This window comes from Mobula birostris, chromosome 1 (assembly GCF_030028105.1).
Source record: "Mobula birostris isolate sMobBir1 chromosome 1, sMobBir1.hap1, whole genome shotgun sequence".
NCBI classification, from domain to species: Eukaryota; Metazoa; Chordata; class Chondrichthyes; order Myliobatiformes; family Myliobatidae; genus Mobula; species Mobula birostris.
Genome location: NC_092370.1, coordinates 158,592,521 through 158,605,837, shown reverse-complemented (window position 1 = coordinate 158,605,837; position 13,317 = coordinate 158,592,521). Strand labels below are relative to the sequence as shown.

The 13,317-nt window shown below is 39.6% G+C and overlaps 1 protein-coding gene across 2 annotated transcripts in view; it reads right to left on the bottom strand.

Moving 5' to 3' along the window:
* The window catches only part of mta1 (metastasis associated 1), a 149,118-nt gene that overhangs the window by 69,821 nt on the left and 65,980 nt on the right, over nt 1–13,317 (bottom strand). For both annotated transcript variants that reach the window (XM_072264908.1, XM_072264917.1), the window contains exon 9: nt 12,153–12,341. In XM_072264908.1, the coding sequence (XP_072121009.1) occupies nt 12,153–12,341 (189 nt within the window). The remainder of the gene's footprint in view (nt 1–12,152; nt 12,342–13,317) is intronic.

Sequence of the window (13,317 nt, the reverse complement as noted above, 5' to 3'; positions counted from 1 at the left end):
GGAATTCTCTCCCCACTTAAATAATAGTCTGCCCGTTTACTTCTTCTACCAAACTGCATAACCATACACTTTCCAACATTGTATTTCATTTGCCACTTCTTTGCCCATTCTTCCAATCTATCCAAGTCTCTCTGCAGACTCTGTTTCCTCAGCACTACCGGCCCCTCCACCTATCTTTGTATCATCAGCAAACTTAGCCACAAAGCCATCTATTCCATAATCCAAATCATTGATGTACAACGTAAAAAGAAGCGGCCCCAACACGGACCCCTGTGGAACACCACTGGTAACTGGCAACCAACCAGAATAGGATCCCCTTATTCCCACTCTGTTTCCTGCCAATCAGCCAACGCCCTATCCACATATGTAACTTTCCCGTAATTCCATGGGCTCTTATCTTGTTAAGTAGCCTCATGTGTGGCACCTTGTCAAAGGCCTTCTGAAAATCCAAATATACAACATCCATTGCATCTCCCTTGTCTAGCCTACTTGTAATTTCCTCAAAAAATTGTAATAGGATTGTCAGGCAGGATTTTCCTTTAAGGAAACCATGCTGAGTTCTGCCTATCTTGTCATATGCCTCCAGGTACTCTGTAACCTCATCCTTGACAATCGACTCCAACAACTTCCCAACCACCGATGTCAAGCTAACAGGTCTATAATTTCCTTTTTGCTTCCTTGCCCTTTCTTAAATAGCAGAGTGACATTTGCAATCTTCCAGTCCTCCGGAACCATGCCAGAATCTATCGACTTTTGAAAGATCATCGTTAATGCTTCTGCAATCTCCACAGCTACTTCCTTCAGAACACGATGGTGCATTCCATCTAGTCTGGGAGATTTATCTACCTTTAGACTATTCAGCTTCCTGAGTACTTTCTCTGTCATAATTGTGACTGCGCACACTTCTCTTCCCTGCCACCCTTGAGTGTCCGGTATACTGCTGAAGTCTTCCTCAGTGAAGACTGATGCAAAATACTCGTTCAGTTCCTCCGTCATCTCCTTATCTCCCATTACAATTTCTCCAGCATCATTTCTATCAGTCCTATATCTACTCTCACCTGTCTTTTACTCTTTATATACTTGAAAAAGCTTTTAGTATCCTCTTTGATATTATTTGCTAGTTTCCTTTCATAGTTCATCTTTTCCCTCGTAATGACCTTCTTAGTTTCCTTTTGTAAGCTTTTAAAAACTTCCCAATCCTCTGTCTTCCCACTAATTTTTGCTTCCTTGTATGCCCTCTCCTTTGCTTTAACTTTGGCTTTGACTTCTCTTGTCAGCCGCAGTTGCATCCTTTTTCCATTCAAAAATTTCTTCTTTTTTGGAATATACCTGTCTTGCACCTTCCTCACTTCTCGCATAAACTCCAGCCACTGCTGCTCTGCTGTCCTTCCTGCCAGTGTTCCTTTCCAGTCAACTTTGGCCAGTTCTCCTCTCATGCCACTATAATTTCCTTTACTCCACTGAAATACCGACACATCGGATTTCAGCTTCTCTTTTTCAAATTTCACAGTGAACTCAATCATGTTATGATCACTGCCTCCTAAGGGTTCCTTCACCTCAATCTCTCTAATCACCTCCAGTTCATTACACAATACCCAATCCAGTACAGCCGATCCCCTAATGGCCTCAACAACAAGCTGTTCTAAAAAGCCATCTCACAGACATTCTACAAATTCTCTCTCTTGAGATCCAGTGCTGACCTGATTTTCCCAATCCACTCGTATGTTAAAATCCCCCACAATTATCATAACACTGCCCTTCTGACAAGCCTTTTCTATTTCCTGTTGTAATTTGTAGTCCACATCACTGCAGCTGTTTGGAGGCCTGTACATAACTGCCATCAGGGTCCTTTTACCCCCGCAATTTCTTAGCTCAACCCATAAAGATTCTGCACCTTCCAATCCTATGTCACCTCTTTCTAATGATTTAATATCATTTCTTACCAATAAAGCCACGCCTCCCCCTCTGCCTACCTTCCTATCCTTCCGATACACCATGTATCCTTGGACATTCAGCTCCCAGAGACATGCATCCTTTAGCCACGTCTCAGTGATGGCCACAATATCATACCTGCCAACCTGTAGCTGTTCGACAAGATCATCCACCTTATTCCTTAGGCTGCGTGCATTTAAGTATAACACCTTAAGACCAGAATTTGGTACTTTTCGCTTTGATTGCACTACAACTTTATTTCACTGCAACTCATCCCAATGGCTACAAATTTGCCCCATCACCTGCCTGTCTTTCCTGACATCTTTACTGCTCACTATCTTAGATTTATTTCTGTTTTCCCCTTCCTCCGCTCTATCATTCTGGTTCCCATCCCCCTGCCAAATTAGTTTAAACCCTCCGTAACAGCTCTATTAAACCTTCCCGCCATTTCCTTGCATTTCCTTAGCTCTATCCAGAATGATTCAACATCTTCTGACCCAACGTCACCTCTTTCCAATGTTTTGATTTCATTTTTTTTTAACCAACAGAGCAACACCACCCCCTCTGCCTTCCTGCCTATCCTTTCAATACATTGTGCATCTTTGGACATTAAGCTCCCAGCTATAATCTTTCAGCCATGATTCAGTGATGCCTACGACATCATACTTGCCAATCTGCAACTGTGCTGCAAGTTCATCTACCTTATTCCGTATACTGCGTATATTCAGATACAACACTTTCAGTCCTGTATTCATACTTTTCGATTTTGTCGCACCATGCTCAACCTTTTGATTCCTGACTTTGAATGAGGTCTTACCAACATCTGCCTCCACAACCTCTCCACTGACTGTTCTGGCAGTCTGGTTACCATCCCCCTGCAACTCTCGTTTAAACCCTACCGTGCAGCATTAACAAACCTTCCCGCTAGGATATTAGTCCCCCTCCAGTTCCGGAGCAAACCATCCCATCTGTACAAGTCCCAACTTTCTTTGGAAGAGAGCCCAATGATCCAAAAATCTTATGCTCTCCCTCCTAGACTATCTCCTTAGCCATCTTCCTAATTCTAGCCTCACTAGCACATGGCATGGGTAGCAATCATGAGATCACAACCCTGGAGGTCCTGCCCTTTAACTTAGCACGTAACTCTCTGAACTCCCTTTGCAGAACCTCATCACACATCCTACCCATGTCTTTGGTACCTACATGGACCACGATTTCTGGCTGTTCATCCTCCCACTTAAGAATGCTGAGGACTCAATCCGAGATATCCTAGACCCTGGTACTCAGGAGGCAACATACCACCTGGGAATCTCATTCTCACCCATAGAACATCCTGTCTATTCCCTAACTAACAAATCTCCTATCACCACAGTGTTCCTCTTCTTCCCCCTTCCCTCCTGAGTCACAGAAACAGACTCAGTGCCAGACACCTGACCACTGTGATTTTCCTCTGTCACGTCATCCTCCCCCCCACAGTATCCAAAGTGATATACCTGTTGTTGAGGGGTACTCTGTAATGGCCCCTTAACCTTTTTCTCCTTCCTGTCACCCAGTTTCCTGTGTCCTGCACGGTGGGTGTAACTAGCTGTCTATATGTTCTGTATATCACCCCCTCAGCCTCCCGAATGATTCAGAGTTCGTCCAGTTCCGGTTCCAGCTCCAGCTCATTAACACAGAGTGTTAGAAGCTGCAGCTGGATGCACTTTTCACAGTGGTAGTGGTCAGGGACACTGGAGGTTTCCCTGCCTCCCACATTCCACAAGAGGAGCATTGAACTACCCTGCCTGTCATCTAGACTCCCTTAGCTGAGCAGGTATAAAGAAGAGAAGGAAAAAAACTTGAGCTTTTTTTTCCTTTGCTCTCTCTGAGTGAAACCTCTCTTTATTGAAGCCTCGAAGAGCTAAAGCCTTAAGATCACCACTCAGAGTATGTCCACTCAGACGATGGCCACCTTGCTTGCTCCTGCCTCCCTTTAATCTGCTCTTCCTAATCAACCTCAAACACTGATTGGCCACTGCTCAAAGCTCTATTATGTTGCCACGAACTGCTCCTGCCTTTTTTCCTCGGGCAGTGGACCTGATTGAAGTCCCCTCCTCTCCAAACTTCTGATGTCCAGATTGGCTGCTGGTCAAAGTTCTATGTAAAGGACAATTTACAATGGCCAATTAGCCTGTTAACTGGTACGTCTTTGGACTGTGGGAGGAAACTGGAGTACCCAGAGGATATTCATGCAGTCACGGGGAGCACATAAAGTTTCCTTACAAACAGCCACGGAATTCAACTCTGACCGTCCCGAGCTGTAATAGTGTCACACTAGCCACTGCGCTACCCTGGCACCCATGGTTTAGCAAGTGCCAGGGGTGCAGCTTTCCTGGAAGGCCCAGTTGATACAATGATAGCAGTAATTCGGACTCTGTAGCCTTCAGACTCAGATTTATTTTTCACATGTACTATACTTCAAAATGTAGGGGCTTGTTCTGCTGTTGTTGTTCTATATGTTCTGTGTTGTTGTGACGAGCATGCTTGGGGTGCTATGCTGGCGCCAGAATAGTGGTGGCACCTTACAGGCTGCCCCGGTGCACTCTTGATTACAACTGTTTCTTCACATCATGTGGAGCGAATCTTACTCAAGCCTTATATCTGAGGTGGTGGAGCCCTCTGAAAGAGGATGAGAAGACTCGTCAGCTGGACATTGAAGATGGTCGAAGATTTTTCAGCCTTGTCTCTTGCACTGCTTTTGGGCTACACCACCCACGTGCATCGATTGAAAATTACTTTGAATCCATAAACGTCTGTAACTTTCTCAGTTGTGTTTTCAACATTAAGTATTAACTATTTCTTTCAGAGGCCAGCAGCTTCAGTGGAGTGTTTCCAGCATGCTCTATTTTTGTTTGACTTTCATGGATTGTCCTCCCGCTGTTAATGATGCTATACAAATGGAAGTTGTCATTGAATCAAATAGTCCTGGTGAATGCCCATCTGGAGAAATGATACAGGAGAGTTGTCTTCAGATTCTTGGGGCACTGAAACAACTCTAGATCAGGAAAGTATGAGAGGAAAACTGGGAACATTGTGTTGGAAAGGGAGTAATTACAAGGAGAAAAACAAATGCAGTTTAGTCTGTTGATGAAAATTGTTTTACGATAATTAAAGAATTTTATTTGTAGCTTTAAATAGATTTGAACAATTTTTGCAAATTATTTGTCACTGCTTTGAATCTACAGCTCCTATTTTCTTTCACTGTGCATTTTAAGTGGGGTCTAGGAACCAAGAAAAAAAAGTTTGGGTTGGAAGCGTTTTTTTTATTTACTCGTTTATAATTAACTAATTATATGCACTGATACTGGTTTCTTTTATTTTATATATTTTAGTAATTTTTACTATGGAGACTAATTTACAATACTGTTTATTTTTCACATATTAGTCTTTGGGAGGTCACTTATCTAATATATATTTTTGGAGTTGCCCCCTGCAGAAATGGGGTTAAAGTTAGTATTAGTTAGTGCTTTCTTCAGCCTTCTCTGGCTCAGTTTGGGTTTCTATTTGGGGTTGGGGGAGGGGGTGGTCTTTTTCTTTTTTAATTTTTTCTATTGGGCTGATTCAGAACTACAAAGATGTCCCCAGTGTCGAGATTTCCGGTTCCTCTCTAATCATGTATTCCTCTTCCGATTTCATGAGCTCACATTATGGTTAACCACTTACTCACCAAAGGGTTAATTTTTAGTTATGGCTCATTCTATTAATTTTGTCTCTTGGAATACAAATGGTTTAAACCATCCAATAAAACGGAAAAAGATTTTCAAAATATTCCAAAGACTGAATGCTCATATTATCTTTGCTCAAGAGACTCATGTAAGGAAAGAGGACAGTCAACGCTTCTTTAAGTTTTGGAAAGATCAACAATACCACTCAAATGCTCAAGCCAAAATTAAAGGCGTTTCAATTTTTATTGATCCCTCAATTACATTCATTCATCAAGACATCATTTCAGATCCTAATGGCAGATTTCTGTTAATTACGGGGTTACTTTCTAATAAAAAGGTCGCTATGGTTAATGTTTACGCTCCGAATGTGGATTATCCTGAATTCTTTAAACATTTACTTACTTCCCTTCCTAATTTAAACGAGTATATGTTGATAATGGGCGGTGATTTTAATTTATGTTTGAATCCCATGTTGGATAGATCCACAAGTAGTCCGGCTTTACCGAATAAGTCGGCTACTATTATCAACTCTTTTATGTCGGATGCTGGGATTTCAGAAATTTGGAGATTTCTACATCCAAATGATAAGGAATTCTCCTTTTTTCACATGTTCATCGTTCTTTTTCCCGAATTGATTACTTCCTGATTGACTCTCATTTGATTCCATATGTAGTTGATTGTAATTATGACATTATTGCTATTTCAGATCATGCTCCATTGAAACTTTCCATCAAGTTAATGGATACCTTTTGTACTACCAGACAATGGCGATTTAACCCTATTTTGCTTCAAGATCAGGACTTTGTCAAATTTATAAAGGAGCAGATTGATTTCTTCTTTTCAACTAATACTACGGATGAAGTTTCCAACGGAACTGTTTGGGACGCCTTTAAAGCTTATATCCGTGGTCAGATTATTTCCTAATCGGCCGGTTTGAAAAGACGTATTAACAATGAAATACTTCTACTGGTTGATAAAATTAAAGAAGTTGATAAAAAATAAGCTATTTCTCCTAGCAAGGAGCTGTACAAACACAGAGTTGAACTCCAATTGGAACATAGCTTATTATTAACATCCTTGATCGAAAATCAATTAATGAGAACTAGAAGTGATTTTTATATTCATAGTGATAAATCGGGTAAATTACTGGCTAACCAATTGAAATTTGATTCGGTTAAATGTCAAATTACTAAGATCCGCAAACAGGATGATACTTTCACAGTTGATCATGTTGGGATAAACCAAACCTTTCAAGAATTTTATACCTCTTTATATCATTCTGATTTTCCTCATGATTCTAATTTCATGCATGATTTTTTAAGTAAATTGAGTTTTCCGAAACTATCTCCCGAAGATTGCCTATCATTAGAAACTTCCATTTCAGAGGAAGAAATAATAACTGCAATCTCATCATTAAATTCCGGTAAAGCACCCGGTCCCGATGGGTTTACAGTGGAATTTTTAAAATTTTTTTCCTCCATTCTTTCTTCTAAGTTGTCTAGAATATTTAAGGAAGCAATTAGTTTAGGTAAATTACCACAATCATTTTATGAAGCCTCTATTTCCTTAATTCTTAAAAAGAATAAAGATCCTACGGATTGTGCATCCTACAGACCGATATCTCTTCTGAATGTAGATTCAAAAATTTTTTCAAAAATTCTAGCTACTAGACTGGAGAAGGTGTTACCTCAAATTATTTCCATGGATCAAACCGGATTCATTAAAAATCGCTATTCATCTTTTAATATTAGGAGGTTAATGAATATTGTTTATACCCCCTCACTTACTACCCCGGAATGTATTATCTCATTAGATGCTGAGAAAGCCTTTGACAGAGTTGAATGGCCTTATTTATTTAATGTTCTTGAGAAATCTAATTTTAATTTGACATTTATATCTTGGATTAAATTGTTATATTACTCCCCGGTAGCCTCGGTCTGTACAAATAATTATAGATCTCCTTTTTTTCGTCTTTTTCGCGGTACTAGGCAAGGTTGCCCTCTTAGTCCTTTACTATTTAATATTGCTCTTGAACCTTTAGCAATTGCTATCCGTGACTCGCCAAATATTGTTGGTATTACCCGTGGAAATGAAATACATAAACTATCATTATATGCAGATGATTTGTTGTTATATATCTCTAACCCGGAGAAGTCAATTCCTGCTATCTTAGATCTGTTAGCTCAATTTAGTAACTTTTCTGGTTACAAATTGAATCTTAGTAAGAGTGAATTATTCCCTTTAAATAAGCAAGTACCTATTTATGGACGTTTACCATTTAAATTGGTTACTGATTCATTTATATACTTAGGGATAACAATTACCAAAAAATATAAAGATTTATTTAAAGCTAATTTTTTACCTTTAATTGATCAGATTAAACTTTTATTTACCAAATGGTCCCCAATCTCTTTGTCTTTGATTGGTCGGATTAATGCTATTAAGATGATCATTTTGCCTAAATTTTTGTATATATTTCAATCGGTTCCAATTTTTATCCCAAAATCTTTTTTTGATAACGTAGATTCAAAAATTTCCTCATATATTTGGCAGAATAAAAATCCTAGGTTAGGTAAGAGATATTTACAGAAATCCAAGAAGGAGGGGGGACTTGCCCTCCCAAATTTTAGATTCTATTATTGGGCAATTAATATTCGATATTTAAAATTTTGGCTACAAGATTTGGACGCATCTTTAAACCCTCATTGGGTAAATCTTGAATCTAATTCATTACAAGGGTTTTCCTTGGGTTCGGTTTTAGGAACTTTACTTCCTTTTACTTCTTTTAAATCATATAAACAAATGAATAACCCAATAGTTAAACATACTTTACGTATATGGTTTCAATTCCGAAGATTTTTTGGGTTTAATCAATTCATTCTAGCAAGTCCCATTATATCAAATTTTCTTTTTCAACCTTCCATGATGGATCAAGCTTACTTTGATTGGAAAACCAAAGGTATAATATCTTTTCGCGATTTATTCTTGGATAACTGTTTTATGTCTTTTGATCAACTCTCTAATAAATATAACTTACCCAGATCTCACTTTTTTAGATATTTACAGATTAGAAGCTTTTTAATTACTGTCTCTCCGAATTTTCCACACCCATATCCAATGGACACTTTGGAAAAAATCTTAGACTTAAATCTTTCTCAGAAAGGTGTAATAGCAATTGTATATAATATAATTATGAATTTATGTCCTGATGCCTCTAATAAAATTAAAGCTGACTGGGAAAGAGAACTTGAGATTAATATACCGACTGAAAAATGGGAAAAAATTCTTCAGTTGGTGAATTCATCCTCTGTATGTGCTAAGCATAGGTTGATACAGTTTAAAGTAGTTCACAGGGCTCATATGTCCAAAGATAAACTATCTCGTTATTACTCTTATATTAATCCAATATGTGACAGATGCCAGTCTGAGATTGCTTCTTTAACTCACATGTTTTGGTCATGTCCCTTGTTGGAGAAATATTGGAAAGATATTTTTGATATTATTTCAATGGTCCTAAATATAGACTTACAACCTCATCCAATTACTGCTATCTTTGGACTACCAATGATAGACTCAAATAATTTAACCTCTTCATCACGAAGGATGATTGCATTTCTTACTTTAATAGCTAGAAGGTCCATCTTGTTGAATTGGAAAGAGATCAACCCTCCTACAGTATTTCATTGGTTTTCACAAACTATGGTGTGTCTGAATTTGGAGAAAATTAGAAGTGCACCTTCTAATGACCCTTCTATTAAGTTTGAAAAAATTTGGAGGCCATTTATTTAGCATTTTCATTTGATGTAATTTGATCATTTCCAAACTGGTTTTATTTCTCTGTACTGTTGTTGGAGGGGAATGGAGGCGTCGACGCTGAGGTTTTCTTCTTTTCCATTTTTAAGTTGTTAGTTTTGCCCAAGTCTTTTAGTTTAGTTTAGTTGTTTTTTTTTTCTTTTGGGTTGGGTTTTTTTTTCTTTTTTTTGTCTTTTTCCTTTTTTTTTGCTTTATATTATCCGTGATCAGTTCTACACGTATGGGAGTTTTGGTAATTTCCACTATTTGGTTTTGCAATTACTCTTTTTTTAAATGTAACAATACATCTCATATTATCTGTATTATTGCTATGTTTTGTTTCTATATTTTGAAATTAATAAAAAGATTGAAAAAGAAAGAAAAAGTTTGGGGACCACTGACCTAAACTTTCATTTTCACTGTCATTTGAAGACAAGCCTGACAATAAATAAAGCTTAAAAAATTCCATAATTGACTTTTTATTATTTTTTAAATTACATACAGGGGCTATCAGTTGGAATACTGGGTCCAAGAAATTGTTCTTCTTCATCTTAATGGCATTAAAATAGGCATATGAATCAGCCTTATCCTACAAAGATCACAATCTTCAATTGTGAGGTTTACATGCAGTGTTACGAAGTTTCCTGTACAATGGCTAGCTGTTTCCACACTGAACTAATCAAAGGACAGTCAATGGCAATTTCTCACATCTGCCAACACTTAGCATTGCAGCTGCTATCTCAACACCCAACTCTCAAAGGGAAATACCACAATATAAACAGCATTCTTTTAGCCACAGGGAATTGTTGCTGCTACATAAATGGACTCTGCAATGATGGATTGGGTTGGGACAATGCACTAGGGAGTCAGAAGGAGATGGAAAAGCTAATAAGGAACTGTGTGCACAGAAGGCATGTTTTTTTGACAAAGGGATTAAAGAGAGCCTCCACCCCACCTGCAAGGCAGGAAACCGTCAGGAAGATTCCTATTAGGAATTATACTACCTGAATGTAGTTTATAAAACATTTGCACCTAAGGGAGATTTGTCAAGCCAGTGAAATATTTGTTTTCCCTGCTGTGGAAGAAAAAGTAGATGAATCCTCACTTCCTTGAGAATGGAGTTTGGGTGACTCCCTCCCTCCACTGTAATTTGATGTTATAGAATTGAAAACATTAACCTCTATGGCCAAGGGAACCCAGGCAAATATGTCTGCGAGTGGTGGGAGGTCGCAGGCTGAGTGAAGACAAAGAAATCAGTTTGAGCTCTGGCTATCCAGTGTGACCTGCATGTGACACAAAACCCACCTTGCTATTCTCTGAAATATCTGATGCAGGACATCCACGAACAAAATAAAAAATAAATAAAAACAGCAGGACACGACAAAGGAGAATTTTACTGCAAAGAAACTGATTCCTTATTCCCAACCAGTGCCTGTTGTTCTTCACTCGAGCCTTGCTCAACCTTCATTATACTTTGACAACATATGGCTTTACTTCATTGCAATTTTGAGGAGATTTGGTATGTCACTAAAGACTCTGGCAAGTTTCTACAGATGTACTGTGGACAGCATTCTGATTGGTTGCATCAATTGTATGGAGAGGCCACTGCACAGCCTCAAGAAAAGCTACAGAAGATTCTAGACTCAGCTGCTCCATCATGGGCACCAGCCTCCCCACCAGCAAAGACATCTTCAAAAGGCAATATCCATCATTAAGGACCCTCACCATCTGGGACATGCCTCTTCTCGTCACTATCATCAGGGCTGAGGTTCAGGAACCTGAGGATGCACACTCAGTGTTTTAGGAACAGCTTCTTCCCCTCTGTTTCAGAACGGTCCATGAACCCATGAAAACAACCTCACTATTTTGCTGTTTTTGCACTATTTACCATTTTTTTCTATTTCTTGTTGTAACTTTTTATGTTTTGCACTGAAATGCTGCTTCTTCAAATTTCATGTCAGATATAATAAACCTGATTCTGATTACATCTGCGATGTTCTCATGCCTTGTCAATGTGAAGTAATTGTTAATCAGATTGCTAACAGCCCATCACATAATTGGACAACAGATTTTTCTTGGGCTGTGGGGGACTCTGGATAGAAGTAGTACCTTTGATGTCTGGCAGCTGCACTCTACCTTGTAGCATGGACAGACATTACTGGTCCTCATCCATCTCTTAAATCTCTAGTGTCCGCCTCCAAGTGGCACACCCTGGTACGCCACTTCAGCTGGTGGGCTATACAACGCGAGGGGGTGGTGTTAACATGGCACCACTGGGCAAAGGACCTCGTCGACAAAGTCACTAGCCAGGGTGGACGAGGTCCCTGAAGAAATACAATGGCCGTGTGTTTGAGACCAAAGCAAGCCACCTAGTTGGAGAACATTGGCTGTGGTCTGGCCTGGAGAGGGATGGCTGCCACCAGGTCTCACTAGCCCAAGACATTCGAAAGCACCCCTATGACCCATATGCAGGTTGCGGGATCTGAACCGAACATTTTTATTCAGGGCATTGCAGGATATGGACCAGTGGCTTGTAAGCGGAGACTAGAAACGCATTAGTCACAATGTAGTTCATTGGATGACCTGGGTGGAAAACTCAAAGATAATTTCTGTTTCTATGATCCAGACACAATAACCATTAATGAAACACACCTGATACCCTTGGCAATAATTTATATCCAAGCTACCATCCAGAGGAGGAAAGCTTCACCGCAAACTACTTACAAAGTCCTGCTGAATGTCTTCAAAGTCTTTTCCGTACTTCTCCAGTGCTTCTTCAAACAGGCTGGCCTCTGAAGCAGACCACTCCTCCATTTCATCCCGACAAAGCACTGGGCCACCCTGAGGGACCAGCGCAGAGATGGCCTGCGAGACCTCATAGGTACTTTTGTACAGGGTTTCCATGGCATGAAACTGTGATGAAGGAAAAGAAGAAATTCTCAAATAAAAGGCCTCACACTGCTCGGATGAGCTCTGCTTTTCACCAGACACAACCCAAAAGCTCCGTACAGTTCCAAACCCATTCTACTAAAGAGGACAGTCGTAAATATGTTGAAGAGCTTCTCCTTTATTATTGGTCAATAGGCAAAAAGAGAAACATTGAAGGTTTTGTGATTGGTGATGCTTTATTGTCAGGTATGGTTCTGGGACAGGAGATTGTAGATTAAAGTCCTATTCCAGAGGATCGATCACAATGTTGGCAGATATTCTTGTACTTTAATGTTGATGCATCCATCTTGCAACTGAGGTATTAAACCAAAGTCTAGTCTGCTTTCATGGAAAGATGTTAGAAATCGCACAGGTAATATTATAGAAAAGAAAAGGATTTCTGTATCATATTTACCCCCTCAAGCAACATGAAGAACATAACTACCCTCGATAGGACCAAATCTTCAACAAAGACAGAATCACTGGTGATCAACATTCTACCAAACATATTCTCAGAAAAACAAAATGAATGACTGAAGTGAAATTGTGTAGCGACGGCCAGTGCAAGGGCAGGAGATCTGTGAGAACAGCAGCACAGACAACAGAGGCTGAATGGAAGGAACGTTGGAGGGGACCAACTCCACAGGGTCTTGTCTGGGCATCTGGCTACTAGAGGGGATTGACTGCAGGGGTTCACGACTAGTGGTTACACTGGGAGCAGGAGGAAGGCAAGACTGACCAGACAAGAGCAGATCGAGAGGGGTCAGCAGTGTTTCTCTGATCCTTTGGGTTCTTCCGGAGGTCAAGAATGGTGAGGAGTTTAAATTCTGAACAACCGCTTATTTCAAAGTTTAAAAAAATGTACAAATACTAGCAAACTAAGTGAAGAGCTGAGCAACAAAGATGGAGAAGGTGAAAAGGAAATGATAAAGACAAAAATGACACCTCTGAAAAATTCCTC